This window comes from Anguilla anguilla, chromosome 4 (genome assembly GCF_013347855.1).
Source record: "Anguilla anguilla isolate fAngAng1 chromosome 4, fAngAng1.pri, whole genome shotgun sequence".
In the NCBI taxonomy this organism is placed as follows: Eukaryota; Metazoa; Chordata; class Actinopteri; order Anguilliformes; family Anguillidae; genus Anguilla; species Anguilla anguilla.
Genome location: NC_049204.1, coordinates 45,782,308 through 45,800,522, shown reverse-complemented (window position 1 = coordinate 45,800,522; position 18,215 = coordinate 45,782,308). Strand labels below are relative to the sequence as shown.

The window sequence follows — 18,215 nt, the reverse complement described above, 5'->3', positions numbered from 1 at the left end:
TTTCATATGGTAATGTCCCACAGTTGTACAATCCTGCCAATGTTGAGGAAGCCCTGTAACCTAATAGTGGTTGTCCTTTCGCTGGGGTTGAAACTATTGGGAAAGTAGTCTGTTTCAAAGAACAGTAAAACAAATACGGACATTTATCCAGGCAGTGTCTCAACCAAGACCCATTCTTTACCCATTACTCTACACTGCCAATCAAGGTCACTGTATGTTAACTTCTTTCAAAATTGCTATCAGGAAATCCTTCTCCTTCACAAAAGCAGTCATCTGAGAATCTCATGACATTTACCTATAGCCTCTCACAGGTGCTCCTGACATGCTTATAAACACATTGTGGCCATTCTGCATGCAGACGCAGCCCCATCCCTGCCGGGCATGTAGCCCGCTTTATTAGCCTCCTTGGCGAGGGTGAAATCTATTTTGATTCTGTCATCACTGGTACAGGGACAGTGAAAGACAAGAGTCCCAGATGAACTGCAGAAAACCAGCCAATCAAACATATGAACACTGAATTCCTCACAGACCTGATGCAAAGTCCTGATGAAAAAACCAACTGCTTTTTTTTTTTTAGTTCCACTATTCCTGTATCATGCGCTTCTTTTTATAAACCACGTCACAGTACTGGATGAATCAGAGACCACGCAATCAGGTACCAATATTTATTAATGCCTGCCCTATATGAGAACAGACTGCATAAACGGTGCATAGACTGTTTTTCAAGGCTGACACTAGTAGTAACATTATATAAGTCAGCACTATCCCAGTGCCCACTTTCCTACAGGGTGGTATCTGGCACATTTATCCTTGACAAACAGCAAGATAATTACTCTGAATCTCAAACAGAACTCATTTGAGAATCATCATTTAGACCTGAGGGAGGATTCAGGAAACAGGATTTGCACAATTGCTTTCGAGGTCAGGAACATCATGCAATTTGAAAAAGGAAAGCAGTAATTTTAATAAAAGCAACAAAAAAAAAATGGTAGAAACACATTGCGTACTGGGAATTAAACAAAATGTTTTGTTCTCAGCTGCTTTTTTTCTAAAGAGAGTAAAAAAACTGCTTTTATCAGGCTACAAATGTCTGACAAAGAATTGGTATGAAACCTGAAATTAAAAGGGCAAACAAATAAGAAAAATCAATGTTGTCTCTACCTATCGCTCTAAAGTAAGCAGGGCAGATCTCATTTGGTGAAAAGGGCAAACCTTACTCCCACCCAAGCTCCAATGGTTTTATTTTCTATTTGAAACAGCAGTGGACCAGCTAGTCCTGTAATGGAAGCTGCCAGTCTGTCAGCCAGGTACATTTTTCATGCTGAGCTGAGGAATAGCACTGCATTTTATTTCTCACTTTTTATGCTTCTGCAGGTGTCTACTCTGATACCTGATCAAAACTGACAACATTGTTTACACTGCAGATGGCCTGCGGCCTCCTCCCCCAGCCTTATCCACGCTGGATGCGAAGGCCGAGAGGGGTAGCCCCCACTCCTCATGGCCTCTCGGGGGGTAAAACTCTACCTTTTTTATCAAAGCCCCAGCCAAAAACGTTCCATCCCACGTGTAATTATAAAGCAGGAGAAATGAAATAAAGAGCCAGCATGGTGCTCTATAAGGATAGCAGAAGGAATGGGAGATAGATAAAAACAAAAGCAAGGAATAATTACATCAGTTCACCTGGTAGGTTTTGCCAAGCTAAGATGTTTCTTATCGCATCTTATGTGACTCACATTCTCATGGCTGGACTATACTGTGTTGCTTTCCTGACTGATATCTCAGATTGTATCAGGTTTCATCTAAAATTAGTCTGGACCACTGCCGTAAATTGACGAACACTTAATCACATTTTAATACATCCTAGACTCTGATCTATGGCTGCTTGAGTCTGCAGTGTACATGCAAACCAAAGAAATCCTGCAACATGTTTTCAGCCTCAGACAGTACGCACTCATCTTCACCCCCAAAATGTCAGAAAGCATAATAAGAGGCAAGACCCCAGAATTATGGCCCACCCTGGTATCTAAATCCAGATTATAAACCCATTTCTTCAGCTCTTCTTATTCTTAAAAAACTTCAAATCCATGAATGCCAATTCATTTCCAGACCAGCTCAAGAGCCTGCTCTATTCTACAGCCTGCTCCCACCTGCTCTCTACCTCAGCAGTTAATAGCTGATGATACTGTGAAATGTGGGCATTGGCAGCAGCTTAACTGCTTTTCAAGTGAGTTTATTTTGCCACTAAAAATAAACTCAATTCTTTAAACAAAACTGAAAATGGACTACATTTATTTTCGGAGATTTACCTCTGGATATTCCTTAGAGACATTGGGAAATAGAAAGGAATTTTACACATTTCTTCTCACTAACATTTTCTCAGTTTGTATTTTAAGAGCAAATTTCATACATGCAACCTCAGTACATATTATTTATAAAGTGTTCCATTATGATATTCTTAGAACACCTTGACGTTGCATTCACCTTTATCTTGGTTACCTTTCCAGTCGTCAAACCATCATTGCTCTCTTTCTCGTAAATGTGGGAAGCCATGTATTTCCATTAGATGTTATCTTTGAAGTGCTCTGGGAAACGTCCAGAATTAAAAACGTAACACACGTTGATTGATTTGATACAATAAATAAACAAGGACAAATGAAGGGTTGAGCTGGGACACTGCCTTTGTTAAAAGTTCAGCTTGAATGACTGATTGATTGATTGATTGATTGATTGATTGCATGAAGGGAATACAATGAATAAACAGGTTCATCTTTGACCTCCGGCTCCTCTGCTTCATTTAGAGGCGCACGCTGAAAGCTCAGGGGGGAAGATGGCGGTCTGTTTATCTAGCCTTTGACCGAAGGACCTCTCTGTGTCTGATCCCCAGCAGTGATGCGATGAATGAGAAAGAGATGGGGAGGGGAACACTACCTCCATTCAGTGGAGTATGGGACAAAGCCTCAGACAATAGTGTCTGCAACTGCCGATACAGCAGATCATTTTAAAAAATCAATCATCGATACTCTGTGCACCACCCCCACCTTTAACCGACACTCGCATCCCACCTCTGGTGCTGTACCCGGCACAAAATGCTCATCGGGTAGCTAGCTATTCCACATGGCCCGGGTGTCCTATAAATTAAGAACGATGGAGACAGCACAGCTACGGCCTTGCGTGGGGTAGATGGAATTTTAATGGGATTCTGAAAATATTGTTGTGGAAAAAAGAAAAATGGGGAGGAGATTAATTAAACAGAGGAGATTAATTCATAAGAGGAGGTCGATGTGTGATTCAATCAAGTCGTGTCAGCAAGATTTAATTAGCCTGATTCCTTGGCCTTGCCTGGGATGGCCTCGCTGCGTTTCCGTGAGCATAACAGCCCGAGTCCGCAAAACGAGGGGGCAGGGTGTGTGTATTAATTATTGGCCGACACGGCGACACCCAGGACTCGACGACCCCCAGCAGTGCTATCAGCTTCACCTTCACAAATGCCATGACCTGATGTCACCACAAAGTCATAAGGTCACATGGCAGGCTTGCTAAGACACAACACGCTTGAGCACACTGCAATCCTATGTGCCGAGCTTGAACTGAATTTGGAATCAGGACAGAGGAAGCCATAAAATTAAAAAATAAAAACTATAACTGCACCACATGGTTTGAGCATCACATATTGTTTTGCAAAATATGAATGACAGATTCCTTAAACTGCAATTTACAACAATAAACAACAGTTTGACTCAATTAGTTTGTCATTTGGGAATTGATTAGATTGCCATTATGTCTGTATTGCCCACAGTTTCCTACATGATACAGCTTTGATGACACAATTAAGAGTCAACAGTGTTGAGCAGCGTGTGCCATAGGGCCTACTATAAACGCTGGTTAACCCTACCTCCATTTGGAGGGTAAGGATTAACTGATCAGGTCTGAATTTGAATTTGAATTTCTAGGAAAAGCCCATCACATTTTCAGGTAGCAAAAACATAAAATATGTCCTTCATTGGTCATCAGAGATTCTGAAGTGGACCGAACCACAGTGGAACAAGCGTAGGGGGTGTCTAACGTCAGCAAGAAATCTCACCACGTCTTCTATTTCTTACGAATGATATGCTGAAAACAAGTCGATTGTGAGAACAAAGACCCCTATTCCTGGTTAAAAATCCAAATAAAAATATTCCTTAAAAAACTCCCCAATTCTACTAGCTCGCCAAGGTTAGCGAGAAGTGCACAGAAATGCTGAACGAGCACCTCGGCCTTCTGAGCAGCCTATGAGGACTTACTGCAGCTGCTTGTTTCAGCTCTTTAAAATGTTTCTACCTTTTCCCTCATTTCTAAAATCCATTTCTCTCCACAGCCTCTTAGCACTGTTCTTTGTCTAGTGCTTCTAATTATGCTGTACAAACAGCTTTGACAAAACAGCACCATTATTGCTTTCAAGTGGGGCGTTTGGTCTCTTCGTACCTGTGAAGCGGATACACAGGGGTATTGTGTAAACAACTGTTCATTTACTTGATCACAGAGCCACAGAAAGTAAGGTAATCTGGATAAACACTGCAGAGGGGCTGACATGCACTTTTAATTTACAGCAGCATCTGTTAGTAACTTATGATCAGTTTAGCTTGAACTCATTTTACTTACCTAATGTATTAATGAACATGGTTAAGACATCTCATTACACAATCATGAAAGCCACCTAAAAATGACAGCCCACATATTGGTAAATGGACTGCATTTATATAGCGCTTTACAATTGATGCCTCACACACACACACACACACACACACACACACACACCAATGGTGAAAGGCTGTGATGCAGGGTACCAATCAGCTCATTGGGAGCAATTAGGGGTTAGGTGTCTTGCTCAGGGACACTTTGACACGCCCAGGGCGGGGGATCGAACCAGCAACCCTCTGACTGCCAGACAACCGCTCTTACCTCCTGAGCTATGTCGCCCCTTATTGTCCCCCATTTACCCTGTTCCATCAACTGGATATCAAGCTACTGTATGCTATACAATAACAGGGTATCAGTGCAAGTCTGCACCACCGAAGACTGACAACACAAAAGACTGGCTTCCAGAAAACTCAAACTGCAAAAGAAGACTGGAAAGGGTCTGATAGTGAAAACCGTCTAACCCAGAACTCAGTGGGATTGACCCATAAAGTAGTATTCCAGCACTCAATGTCAAAGCAGCGATGCATTCATATGAAATACTCAGGGCTCAACTGTTGGTTAAACACAGACACACAGTTCCTGACATTTAAAAGTCCCCTTCACCAGAGAAACAATCCACAGCCATCTGAAATATTATAAAAATGTATGTACAATGCATAACTTTCGTAGAACTTCTTTTTCTTGGTTTGTCCCCAAGCAAATCTACACCGTAAGGGTTTCATTCTCATCACAGGTGCTCCTACATCTGCACACGGGAGGGCTTTGCCATAAAGTTGTGTTTGGTGTTCAACTTGAAAATAACAAGAGCTGCCGGTGGGGCAAATTTCGAGAGTGCTGTCATCTGGACCACCACCCCCCCCCCCCCCAACCGGCAGTCCAGCCCCTCTTTCGTCGCAGCCTCCACCGTGCCTACTTCCGTCGCCACCTGCTGCTCCCCACCACCGCCACTCGGCCCCGCCCATCATCTCAGCCGCAATTTGAATTATGTAAACATCGACTGACTGACCATGTTGGTAACCAATCTACACCCTGAGCCAACCAGAGGAAGATGGGTTTCCCCCTTGAGTCTGGTTCCTTCCAAGGTTTTTCTCCCATCTGCCACACAGAGTTTTCCTTGCCACTGTTGCTTTAAGCTTGCTCTTGTGGGGGGTTAGGCCAGGGTTGTCTGTGAAGCGTATTGTGACATGGCTGAGAAATACGCTACATAAATAAATTTTGAATGAATGACTGATTGATTGATTGAATGCTAACCATTCTCTCACTCAGAAGACATCGTCTGTGTCCATTAAGTTACATTAGCAAGGAGAGAGTCAAAAGCCCCAGTGCTACATTCTGCTGCTACTAATGGACGAGTATTTTAGGTGAAAGAAGAATTCAATTTGGTGAGGTGTATCTGGCAAGAGATCCGATGACCTTTACAGAATCATGATCACATTAGCCAAATATACCTCAAGTGCCACAAGACCATGTAAAGGCATACATGAATTTATTTTTCCAGCAAGATGTCATAAGCCACGATGTTTACCTGCCCAGACGAATCATGGCAAACCTAAAACTCTCAAAACAAAAAGCCCAGCGATATTTCTCAAAATGTCAAGCACTGGACCGATACACATAAAAACACCGTAAGCACGGATTTTGTCAGGCCATTGCATCGGGGGATTCAGCTTTGATTTTTCGCAGTGCAGTGATGTCATCGCTCTCTTGCTTTCCCGGGTTTTAAGAATAATATAAAAACCCTAGAAGTGGTCTTTATGGAATAACAGGGTCTAAGCCGGGAGGACCTGCAACACTTCCCTCCTTAAATAGGTATGTAGAGGGGATAAACGGACTCACCAGGGAGCTGGTATACGTGGGGTCTGAGGTGTTGTCCTGCAGGTAGCGAGACAGGCCGAAGTCAGACACCTTGCACACCAGATTGCTGTTGACCAGGATGTTCCTTGCGGCCAGGTCTCTGTGCACGTAGTTCATTTCTGACAGGTACTTCATCCCGGCTGCGATCCCACGCATCATTCCCACCAGCTGGATCACAGTGAACTGGCCGTCGTTTTGCTGTGGAGATGGAGGACATGCATGTTTCAAAGCAGCAGTGGTTGTTAACATCTAGACGCCCTTTGCTAAGATGCTCTGCCTCTAAGAAACAGGCTCCTGACACTATAGAGTAAGAATCAAAGACTACATAGTCGCTAATAAGCAGAAACTACTGACACTGTTCGTAAGATACTCTGGCTCAAAGAATCACAAACCACTGACAATGTTCATAAGATGCTCTCAGTCTCTAAGAACCCAGACTACTGACACTATAGCAAAGATGCTCTGTTTCTAAGAACCACAAACAGATGACACTAAGTTAAGACGCTTTCCGTTGATAAGACTACTACTATGGCTAAAAAGGACCCAGTCTCTGAGAAACAGACTAATGATATTATAGCTATGCTACTGCACACGCTCTACGAAGCACAAAGGCTCATGTAGCCATACACTACTGCATTAGCAGTAATGCCATTCTGTAGTACGCCATGAGTGATGGATTGCTGGGTGAAAACCATTAGTTTGTTTAAAGCATGCATCAAATTAATTTTCTTTGTGGTATTTAATCTTGGAAAATTAATAAACACTACTCGGGAATAATAAACATCATCATCATCAAAACGGATTTGTTTACAGAGCATTTTTTCCCCTTAATGTGGTGAAAATAGGCCTCATGAATATGTATACTTTGGCACCGCATGACTACGGCATGTGAGTAATGTGCCATGCCTTTCCAGCTCTGTGCGCCCAGCATAACGTGTCCCGTGGGACATGTGCTCCAGTCCTCCAAACCATACCAATTCATTTCTGTCCTTTTTAATCCCCCCTCTCTCTCCCTCTCTCTCTCTCTCTCTCTCTCTCTCTCTCTCTCCCCCTCTCTCTCTCCCTCTCTCTTTCTCTCTCCTCTCTCTCTCTCCCCCCCCCCCCTCTCTCTCTCTATTCCTCTCTCTCTCACTTTTTCTTTGCTTGTTAAATTAGAGAACACTGGGAAGGAAAAGCTGGATCTGTTTCGTATCGTTGGCCCTCTGACGCCCCGCAAGAAAAATGCCAGTTCCAGCAGACTCGCTCATTTCGTGATGACCTACTTTTTTCAGAATGGCGGGGAGGCCTCGGAATTTCTACGGAAACAGAGCCTTAACCCGAACGCTCATTTCCCGGCAAGATTCATCAGATATCTTCTAACTGTACCAACTATGGGAAGGTCAGGCATCTTTGCCCGGAGCTATTCCTGATCAGCAGGAAGCACCATAGCAGTTCTCTTTTAGATTGCACGATTATTGCGTTATTAATTTCCTAGCCAGACAGAGCATGGTGGGGGAAAAAAACTCATCAGCTCAAAACTCATAAATAAACATGATGAAATAATATTAATATAAAAATACAGTTTGCAGATTTTTGGATGCATGCTAAATGAGTTTGGCATCAGATTGATGAATTGATCATTCATGACTGAACACGGTAACCAGGGTGACATTGACTGTTGCTCCACATTACATCAGCTCATTATCCAGCCAGGCTGTTGGGCATGTGCCTGTCCGATAGCCATAGGTCATGATCTCCCACGAGCCAGCTTGCAAGACTGGAGACACACTCACTGTTGATTTTCACTATCACCACCACCTGGTAAACACCAGTAACAACAGTGTGTGTGTGTGTGTGTGCAACTGTGTGTGTGTGTGTGTGTGTGTGTGTGTGTGTGAAAGTGTGTGTGCGTGTGCACGCGCATGTGTGTGTATGTGCATGTGTGTGTACTTGCACGCATTAGTCTGTGTGTGTGTGTGCGTACATGCGGAGTGCAGTGCTCTCACTAAAGAGGACGAGATGGTTTCAGCACCATCACCCCAAGGTGCACTCCACACAGGCGGAATGCAGGCATCTTAAGTGACGATTCGAGGCTGGTCTTCCTAATTCCCCACTCCGTCATAGTGAGAAGACTGGTGGATGTCAGCAATCGATGCACAGATTTGCAGAATGAGATGCCTGCTTTGTTCAGCGTTCTTTTGCTGCGCTTCCTACAGGTCCACGAGTAGACAACTCTCCAGCAGGACAATCAGAATCATCATCCTGATTTTATTTTATTTCATGAAACAGATTCCTCCTTATTATCAATTGCTGGACTGGCTGCTTTTTTAAAATGAATTAAATAAAACTGTTATAATTGTTTGCATGAACTGCTAAATTTTGACAAGTGAGATAGCTGAAGATCTTGCTGAACAAGCTTACTCTACAGGGTTGGAGTCCTGATCGATGTGGTCACTTCTGGCACTACGATCCTTACTTCACTCTAGTGTTTCTTTTGCGCCTCTACATCATGAAACCTATGCACTTGTTGTACGTCGCTCTGGATAAGAGCGTCTGCTAAATGCCTATAATGTAATGTAATGTAATCTAGCACTCTATTACAAACATACTGTAAGTCCTGGAGGTGCAGAGCAACCTAATCCTATATAGAGTAAGCATACCAGCTTCTGATATCTCTCCTCTCACTCTCCCAATACTGAACTTAATGTTTGGCACATACCAATCAATACTGAAACTACAATATGTTAAATGCCAATCAATACATACTCTACTGTATCTTACATACATTTCAATCAAAACTGACACTACTACATGACACCACTGTATGTTACACTGATGCTACTGTTTGTCATATGTTAATCAATTTTTCTCCCCAATTTGGAATTGGCAGCTGTAACTCACAAGTCAGAGCAGTGGCACCCTGGCCCACCCCAGGAGTACAGCGGCTGAACAGTGTGTGTGCCTCTCCATAAAACAGTGGCTATTTTCCGCCATGGAAAATCACAGAGCACGGCAGAGGGGCTACTGTTGGTCATGGGAGATGCGTGCCGCGTACTGATGACAGTCGATAGCTCACGGACTTTCGGAGGAACCCCTGGCATGCTTAAACTCACCTTTCTTTCTCCCGGGGAGAAATTGGGGTGTTGCCCCAGCGGATTGCCGGGTCATGGTAAGGCAATGAAATAACCCAGGCTCAGATCTGAAACGTCTCATAAACAGGCCCAGTCGGGGCTGATGGTGAGTGCCTTTAATGATCCTCGAGGGAACCCTGTGCTCACAGTAGCTCTGTGTGGCATTTATGTAACCTGGCCACCCTTGTCTTTTCCTTAATGCCAAATTTAAAAACATTTATTCCATCTGACAAGTCATCAATAATGCATCCTCTATATGATTCTGACGTATAATTCAGTTATTAATATTTTATTGAGCACTTACAACAGCACCGCATGCTAAAGTAAGGTAAAGTGTTACCTTTTTTTTTTTTTTTTTACTATTTTCTCTTTCTCTGTGGCCGGGTGTCACTGCACCGGTGTGCCATGGGACACAGGACAGGAAGTACTGATCTGTCCAACTCTGCTCCAGTTTTAAAATAGCCTTTCTGGAAATAGCACGCTTTGAACTGAATGCAAAGATCAATGAACGTGAGGGAAGTAAAAAAAAAAAATAAATAAAAAAAACAACATGACCGTGAGTCAAACATAGCAGTAAGCGCAGGCACAGCCGGCAGGCCAACTTCAAACGCTTTCCAGGGCACACTTTAAACAAGTATTAGATCAAAGTGCAGAGGGAGCTGATCCTCAGGATTAAGGGACGGGCCTGAATACTGACTAAGCTGCACATTTTTATGAGGAAAAAATATATAGTACTGACATTGCACAGGTTAAAGTCTATTAAGACATGCACGTGTGACTATTGTAAATGTAATGTAATGTAATGTAAAAAATTCCAAATAATTTAACATTTAACTAGATTCAGGAAGGTTCATACATAATTTAAGAAATAATGCATTATTACATATTAATAATGACTTAATTCATTCTGATGTTGTTTAACTGCAGGGAATGACAGGAACCTTTCACTGTGTACCTCTTTACTTTGTACCAACCAAATTACTTCCAACGAAAAGACAAAGTTTATATTGCCAGTTCTCCACAGTATGTATGTAACAATAGAGTAAAGAATATATCTGAGTTAATAACACAGAAGTTCTGTTACTCAACTGTGGACCTGAGCGGCCGCAGTCTCTGCCCACTTTTCTTCCGGGAATGCACTCAACCACCTAATTCCACCAAGCACAGCCTTGATTGAACCAATTTAGCCTCACTCCCCAATTCCGAGAGCCTTAGTGCATTAAAGAGAGCCAGACAACCTGCTCAATTTCAGCCCGCCAAGGAGGGAATTGAGTGGGCCTCGCTATTGTACACTGTGTGGTAATTACCATTGTGCCTTCAATATGCTTCAATATTGCAAAGTCATTACATTCACTGAATTATGCCACATTATTGTTCCGTGAGATGTGCTCGTAAGTCACCCTCTTTGGGTCACCTTCACCGCCCTTGAGGCAAATCATTGAAGTGATCGTACAATGGGAAAATGACATTCAGTTTAAACAGTAACCAATACGCTGGATGTGAAATCCACCACAATTAGCTGATTTATCACCACGGCTCCGTTTCAAAGTACCGCCTAACCGTGCACTCGTGGAGCGAGATGGCGGACGTCTCTGTTGAATGGGGTGATGGTAATGCGAGCAGAGAAGGCAATCGGCAGTGGTCTCCTACCCGCAGGAAGGAGTCCAGCGCTCCGTTCTCCATGAACTCCGTGATGATCATGACAGGCCGGCTCTTGGTGACCACGCCCTCCAGGCGGATGATGTTCGGGTGGTCGAACTGGCCCATGATGCTGGCCTCGCTGAGAAAGTCCCGCCTCTGCTTCTCCGAGTAGCCCGCCTTAAGGGTCTTGATGGCCACGTAGAGCTCCCGCTTGCCCGCCAGTTTGAGCCTCCCTTTGTACACCTCCCCAAACTCCCCTGGGAGACACGCAGCACTACTGTCACATGGCAATGCTCACCCAAACGGCAATTACAGTTTTCATGTTCCAACATTTGTGACACTTATTTAGTGACACTTATTTAGTAAAGGCTGCACATTATGCATAAGCCTGCGAATGTGACACCACAATATTGAAAGAGCACTGCTCACTTACACACTGAATATTCACACCATACAGCTATTTGAATGCATTTCTACTGATGTGAGAAATGGGGCCCTTTCAAAAATGAAGGTAGCAGCACGACTTGTAAAAAGCATTGCTTTTGGCCCAGTACTACATCAGTCTCCCTACCTGCCCCAATGACCTCCTCAATCTTCACGCACGACACGTCGATCTCCTTGGCGAACTCGCGCACGGCCTCGTTGGGGTCCTCGTAGGTGAAGGGGTCGATGTAGATCTTCATCCCGGGTGAGCCTGAGAAGTAGGTTGGGCAGCCGATGGGGGAGTGGCAGTTAGTCAGATCTGGTCTCAAAGACAGTTCTAAAATAATGAAGGGGTGGCAGGACCACAGAGAGAAACTTTAGCCGCGTAGCAGTCCAAGGGCACCGAGGACATTCCTCTGAAAAAGGAGCTAAACTTGACTTGATGTATATTGAACATGGGGTTGGGGGTGCAAAAGCAGTGCTCCAACTTGGGATTTGAACCGGCAACCCTCTGGTAATGAAACCCCAATTCTGGACTCTAAATACAGTAGCTAAACACCAAAGAGACCAGTCTTCTCAGTCACACACTAAGTTACTCTAGGTTTACTAATACTGCAAGAAACTGAGGTCAAGTTTAGATAATGTTTTTTAGAGGAGTGCCCTAAGGTTCCCGTGAGATTACAGCACATTAAACAGTAGCATCTGCAGCAAAACAGCACCAGATCTGGGCTTGAGAAGAAAAGAACAATGTTAATTGGATGCATTTACAGCTCAGAAGAGAACATGTGCACATCGAGCTTTCCAAGGGTTTCTGGCTATGGCATAACCCACAATGCACCAGCCACAGGCTGCCGACTGGAGATACCCCAGCTGCACTGTGTCTCTGCGGCTGAAAGATGTTTGATGAATAAAGCTTTGCCTCATCAGACAGGAGAGACTCCTGAATATTAGCAGTCAGAGGAGGATATATAGGAGCCGTCCCTCCGACTGGCGTTGGCTTCGCCCTCCTTTAACAGCCGTGGAACCAATTTCCGAAGAGCCTTTTTTCCCCCCTCCAGGACCCATACATAAACTGATAAAACCGACACAACATCAAATTACTCTTTATGCCAGCAAGGGGTGAGTCACCGATGGGAGCGGGTGGAAATCGAGCACCGTTCTTTCTGAGGGCAAATGAAAAACACGAACAGGTGTGTGTGCGCATGTGTGTGCGCGTGTGTGTATGTGCGTGTGTGAGGTGTGTGTGTGTGTGTGTGCGTGCCTGCATGCAGGCAAAAGTGTATGTGGGTGTGGCTAAACGTTCAGCCTACAAAAGAACAGTAAGAGCATAAGACAAACCTCCCCCATTAACTCTTGTAAAACAGACATTGTGCCACTTAAAATATCCAGCAGATTTTTTTTTTAAGTTTACACAATAATAATCAGAAAAGAGACATGTTTGAAAAATCTAAATTATGAGAAGGAATTCCCGCCAATGCTCCCTTGTGGTTTATTCACAGTGCAATGTTTGATCCCAGAGGCCTGACAAAGAGCTGTTGGGTCAAAATGTTGCACTGTGAATAAACCACAAGAGAGCATTTGCTGGCGTGCGGGTATTCCATATTTTCACATTGTCTCATTCTTTTGTCACACACCTGGTCGCGCCAGTTTGATGTGCATATACTACATTCTTTACAAAGATAAATTATGAAAACTAAACCACTGCTACATTTTCCATATCTATTCACTTATTTATATTTTTTGCTATACTGGTTACTAACCAAACTAAGTTAGGTCACACATACACACTATATTGCATTGGCTAATTCAAAGGTATTCAGTTGATTTCCATTTAAGCATTTTATTCACGGGCCACAGTGTGACAGCCACTGCCACTATGAATGATGGGATGCCTCACTACAGCCATGGGCCAAAATCAACGCTTGAATCTCTTTAGAAAGCAATATCACAGGAGCCTACAAAACTACAGCCAATGACATTTTCAGATTACAGCGAAACATGTCTATGGTAACGCTGAGTCACAGAGTCATATCTTTCTGCTTTTTCTGGGTCAAGTTGAACGTTTTGATGTTCCTTCCATGCCTTCTGAGGGAAAACCTGGAAGTCACAGGTGAGATTGACAAGCGGGCGAGTGATGTCAAGCTCTGAGGACATGAATCGGCGGTACAGAATGTGAGTGCGTACGTGCAGCGATGAGAGACAGGGAATCTCGTGAGGAACTCAAAGACGGGTTCAGAAGGCACCCCCTCTTGTTCACGGCTCTCTGCGACAATGAGGTATAACATATCCAGCAAGAGTCTAGGAAAATACTCACTTTGGAGCTTGAGCTAAAAAACAGAAATACTGCAGCCCGTGCTTCGAGGAAGATGAATTTAAAAATATGAATCGGTCGTATCTTTACTTTGCCTCAGTTCCTTCAGTTCGCTTCTGAAGACTGAACGCAGCGCTGCGGCTGAAGTCTTCGGTCCCGACTCTGGGTTCTCCGGTTTGCATTTTCCGTGGTTGAGGGGTGGCTTATTGCACGGGGCTAGCTAACGGCGGAAAGAGGGATCGATTCCACGCAGATGTCACGGTGCAAACGGACAGGTTCCGCCTCGTTCTGAATGCAAGCTCAGCCTAACGCATCCTAATTGCTTTGAACTGACGGGTTCACACATATAATTGACAATTAAGTGAGTCCATATAGACTCAAATTACAGAATTCATTCAGGCGCTTAGAACAAGACGCTCAGCAGCACATAATGGCTTCCTAGCGCCAACAGCTATAACAGTCCAAAACTCACACACCTCATGCTAAGGACCATTCTTTCACTGTAATATGGCTTTAAGTTTCGTCTCTGGCGTAGTTTGTCCTCTGATGTAGCGCTGTTCACAATGCCATTGTTTTTTTAAAGATTTAATTGATATCCACACATTGCATTATTTGAAACCTACTTTATCTTTGTCATAGATAACAGGCAAATTGAATGATGATCCAAAACGAAGCATCATTCAATTTGATTTCTTGCTCATTCTGCATGAGCAAGAAACCTGCGCCACTTCCAGAGGAGAAGATTTTAGGGAGGACTGAAGTGGGTGATTGTGGCATCAGTCTTTAATTCACATCATAGCCTGAGAAGTTGTCATTGCTCATGTGAGTGCTGTTGCCGTTAGTAAAAAAAAAAGTGTTTTTACACATTGTTGAGGGATAAATGCTTCAATACCACAATGTAAACAAAGGAACATTTTGCCTTAGCAGTGTGAAGAGAATTTTTGGATTCCCGCAGTCATATTAAGTTGTCATTTAGATCTGACTTGTTTCATACGTGAATGAAGTCAGTCAACATTGGTTTTAAATTTGACTCTCACTAATTTTTTCTTTTTTTTTCAGAGCAACACAACTGTTTTTACATTGCTTCTTTTTTTGATGATCGCTGAACTGAGCAGATTGACAGACTGCTTATGTCAAGAAGAAAAAGCAGTTTTAATTTAACCTTATAGAAAAATGTTAATTTTTTACTCCCAAGGCCAAAGAATAGAATAGAAAACTTTACTGTCCATTAAATATAAAATAAAATGGAAATTTTCATTCAGCTCAATGCTCATTGCAAGTGACACAGACAAAGGTATACACAGATTTAAAAAAAACAAAAAAAAACATAACAGCTAAAATTGGACAACCATAAGACACACACGCAACCACACACGCACACACACAGAGTGAGAGATAGAAAGGGGGAGAATACAAAGAAACACACTGGTGAAAGAGCAGACTGAAGGAGGCCAGTCATTTAACACAGAGTGATGGTTTCATGCCTTTATCTGGACAGTGTGAATGCATAACAGATAGGCCCCATTATAGATCATTACGCCCATGATAACTGTCGTTGGGCGCTCTCCACTCAAAAATTGACAGCAAGAAAGAAAAGAAAAGGGAAGAAAAGAGAAAACGCAATAACCTCTGGACCACTGGGCAGAAAGGCTGTTAATTGTACAAATCTGGAATCCATGGCAACAGATTGTTCGTTAGCAGCTGCCAAAAGCAATCAAGTGGCAGGGTTTTATCCTCTGTCGATACGTTTCGGCCAGACGCTCCCAAACGGACACGGAGCTCAATCAATCTCCACGGCCGTGTGTCGGGGCAGGGTGGGGGGAGAGTGGGTTGAGGGGGGCTTCACAAACCCGGGCAGATGTGCACAGAGCCCCCGCGTCCGCTCTGGAGTCGCGTTATCTGTCCGTCTAGAGGTGGGGACCAGATCGCTCACCCTCATTACCCCGCCGCCATCACCGCCATCTCCATCTGGCTACGCTAGCGGCCTCGACGGCGTCTGTAATCTTTCACAGCACTGACGCAAACCGGCACTCATTTGCATACAGGACCCAGATACACCCGGTACGGGGCCGGGAAAGGGGACAGAACTGTGACCTTTTCCCACTTCTGCCTCTGAAATACAGCCCAGCGCTCTATCTCTCTATTCCTCCCTCCCTTTACCCTCTCTCTCCATCCCTCTGTCTCTGTGGCTTACCCTCTCTCTCTTACTCTCGCTCTGTTACTCTCTGCTTCTCTCTCTGTTACTCTTGTTCTTTCACTCTCTCTCTCTGTCTCTATTATTCTCTCTCCCTCTGTCTCTGTCTCTCTCTCTCACTCTACTGCAGATCTTTTTGTTCCCCTTTATTCATTTTAAGCCAGTGTTTCTGGGCTGGCCTGTGCAAACGACAGGTCAAATCACAGGAGTTGCAGCAGCCTCTGACATGGAAGACTCAAATGTAATGATCAGCACCTGCCAATAAATTCTCTCTAACTGCCGTGTGGATAACAAAGCTTCATAAATTCTTTCATTGTCAACATTTAGGTTTCTTTCCCTTGCTTTGATTATATGATGTCAGTGAATCTGTATTTTCCAAAACGTGTTATCCACAAGATGAAGAGAGCTATTTAACATGGAATAATTAATTAAAGACTAATTACATTAAAATTTGGGAAACAAAACCTCCCTGGCTATTCTCTTTTTGCTTTGATGATTAGAGGTCTTCAGATCTTTGAGATCTTTTGTTTATGTATTTCCATTGCTTGCGTACAGATCAATTTTATGTCTGAGGTTCTGTGAATAATAAACTCTATTTTAATTTTTGTTCAGCAGCCTAAAATGGATGACAAATTTATACTGCAATGCCAATTTTGATTGTCATTTAAGCAAATTAATTTTAACACTCCGGTCATAGATTCCACAAAATATTGATCTAGGCTGCTGTGCACTGTTTTGAGATGTGGTGCTTTCAAAGTTTTCAGACAATTCATGAAATATAATGTCATAAAATTGCTAAAGAAAAAGAAAGGATTTTTGCTATTCTCAAGCATGGCAACCATTAACAGACAACCCTGGTTCATCTGAATTATTATTATAGTTATTATTGTAATTTTTTAAGGCAGAATACAAAATTTACGGAGAACAGACATGATCCTTTAAGAGAGGCTGCAGTATATTCTGTCTGAAACCATAGAGAGAGGGCCCCTTCTCCTCTTCCGGCTGGATTAGTGGGAGTTAGGACAGGACAGGACCCGCCTCCCAGCTGTCAGTGAGCCTGCGCCTTTTCTGCCAGCACTTCGTCGCTACGGCTGAAATGTGTCAATCAGCCTTGTTTCAAATGTGACCACAGATCCCAAACGACAGCTCTGCTTCTCGCAGACACGGAGGCGGTGCTAATGGAAGGGGGGGTGGGGGGGGGGGGGGGGGTGTTGCCTGTGGAAGAAGTTGTGAGGTAAACCTGAAAGAGAAACTGCATTGTTGCATGAGAGGACTGCACCAGTGGAGGGAGACTGGGGGAGAGGGGGTCGTTGAGGGTAATGCGGGGGTTAGCCAAACTCACCTCGACCAGTGCTATAGTGCTGCAGCTTGTCACTGTACACAGTTTCCTTTATGTAAGCTCTTTTCCTGCAGGAAGCCCAAGAAAGAGACAGACCCTCAATATGATGACACACAGACCCCCACATAGCACAGTGTGTTACACTACAGCCTGCAGTTCATTTACATCAGTGGTTCCCAACCTTGTTCCTGGGCACTGTCCTGTAGGTTTTCACACCTCTTTCTACTAATCAGCAGCTCAATGAGCTCTCTAGCTGTTGAATGAGGCGTGCTTTGTTAGGGTTGAAATGAAAACCTACAGGATGGTAGATCTCATATCCTGCATGGACAGTATATTTAAATTGATGTGTGTGTGTGTGTGTGTGTGTGTGTGTGTGTGTGTGGCCGGAAGGTGTAAATGAGCTGTGGCAGAAGGTTATGGCATGTCAGACAGAGGTGCCTCATAATGTCATGTTGTGTGTGTAGTGAACGGTACGTTAAGGTGTGTGACACAGGAGCAAGAGTGTGTTGAAGTGCAGTGTATGAGTGTGTCTTAGGGAGTGCTTAACTGCTGTTCCTTATGGTATGGTAAAGAACAGCAAGTCGCTGCATGTCAGAGTGAGATATGGTTGGGTGTCTCAGTAAATACATGGGTGCTGTGATTTAGGGTACGCTGAAGCACAGTAAA

General features: G+C 43.7%; 1 protein-coding gene across 2 annotated transcripts in view; it reads right to left on the bottom strand.

The window, feature by feature from the left end:
- LOC118225894 (ephrin type-B receptor 1-B) overlaps positions 1 to 18,215 on the bottom strand; it is a 233,536-nt gene that overhangs the window by 14,877 nt on the left and 200,444 nt on the right. The window contains exons 9-12 of one of the 2 annotated variants that reach the window (XM_035414969.1): positions 17,553 to 17,617; positions 11,854 to 12,042; positions 11,292 to 11,539; positions 6,514 to 6,729 (exon numbers count right to left, since the gene is read on the bottom strand). In XM_035414969.1, coding sequence (XP_035270860.1) covers positions 6,514 to 6,729; positions 11,292 to 11,539; positions 11,854 to 12,042; positions 17,553 to 17,617 — 718 coding nt within the window. The remainder of the gene's footprint in view (positions 1 to 6,513; positions 6,730 to 11,291; positions 11,540 to 11,853; positions 12,043 to 17,552; positions 17,618 to 18,215) is intronic. The other variant, XM_035414970.1, reaches the window with a different exon arrangement.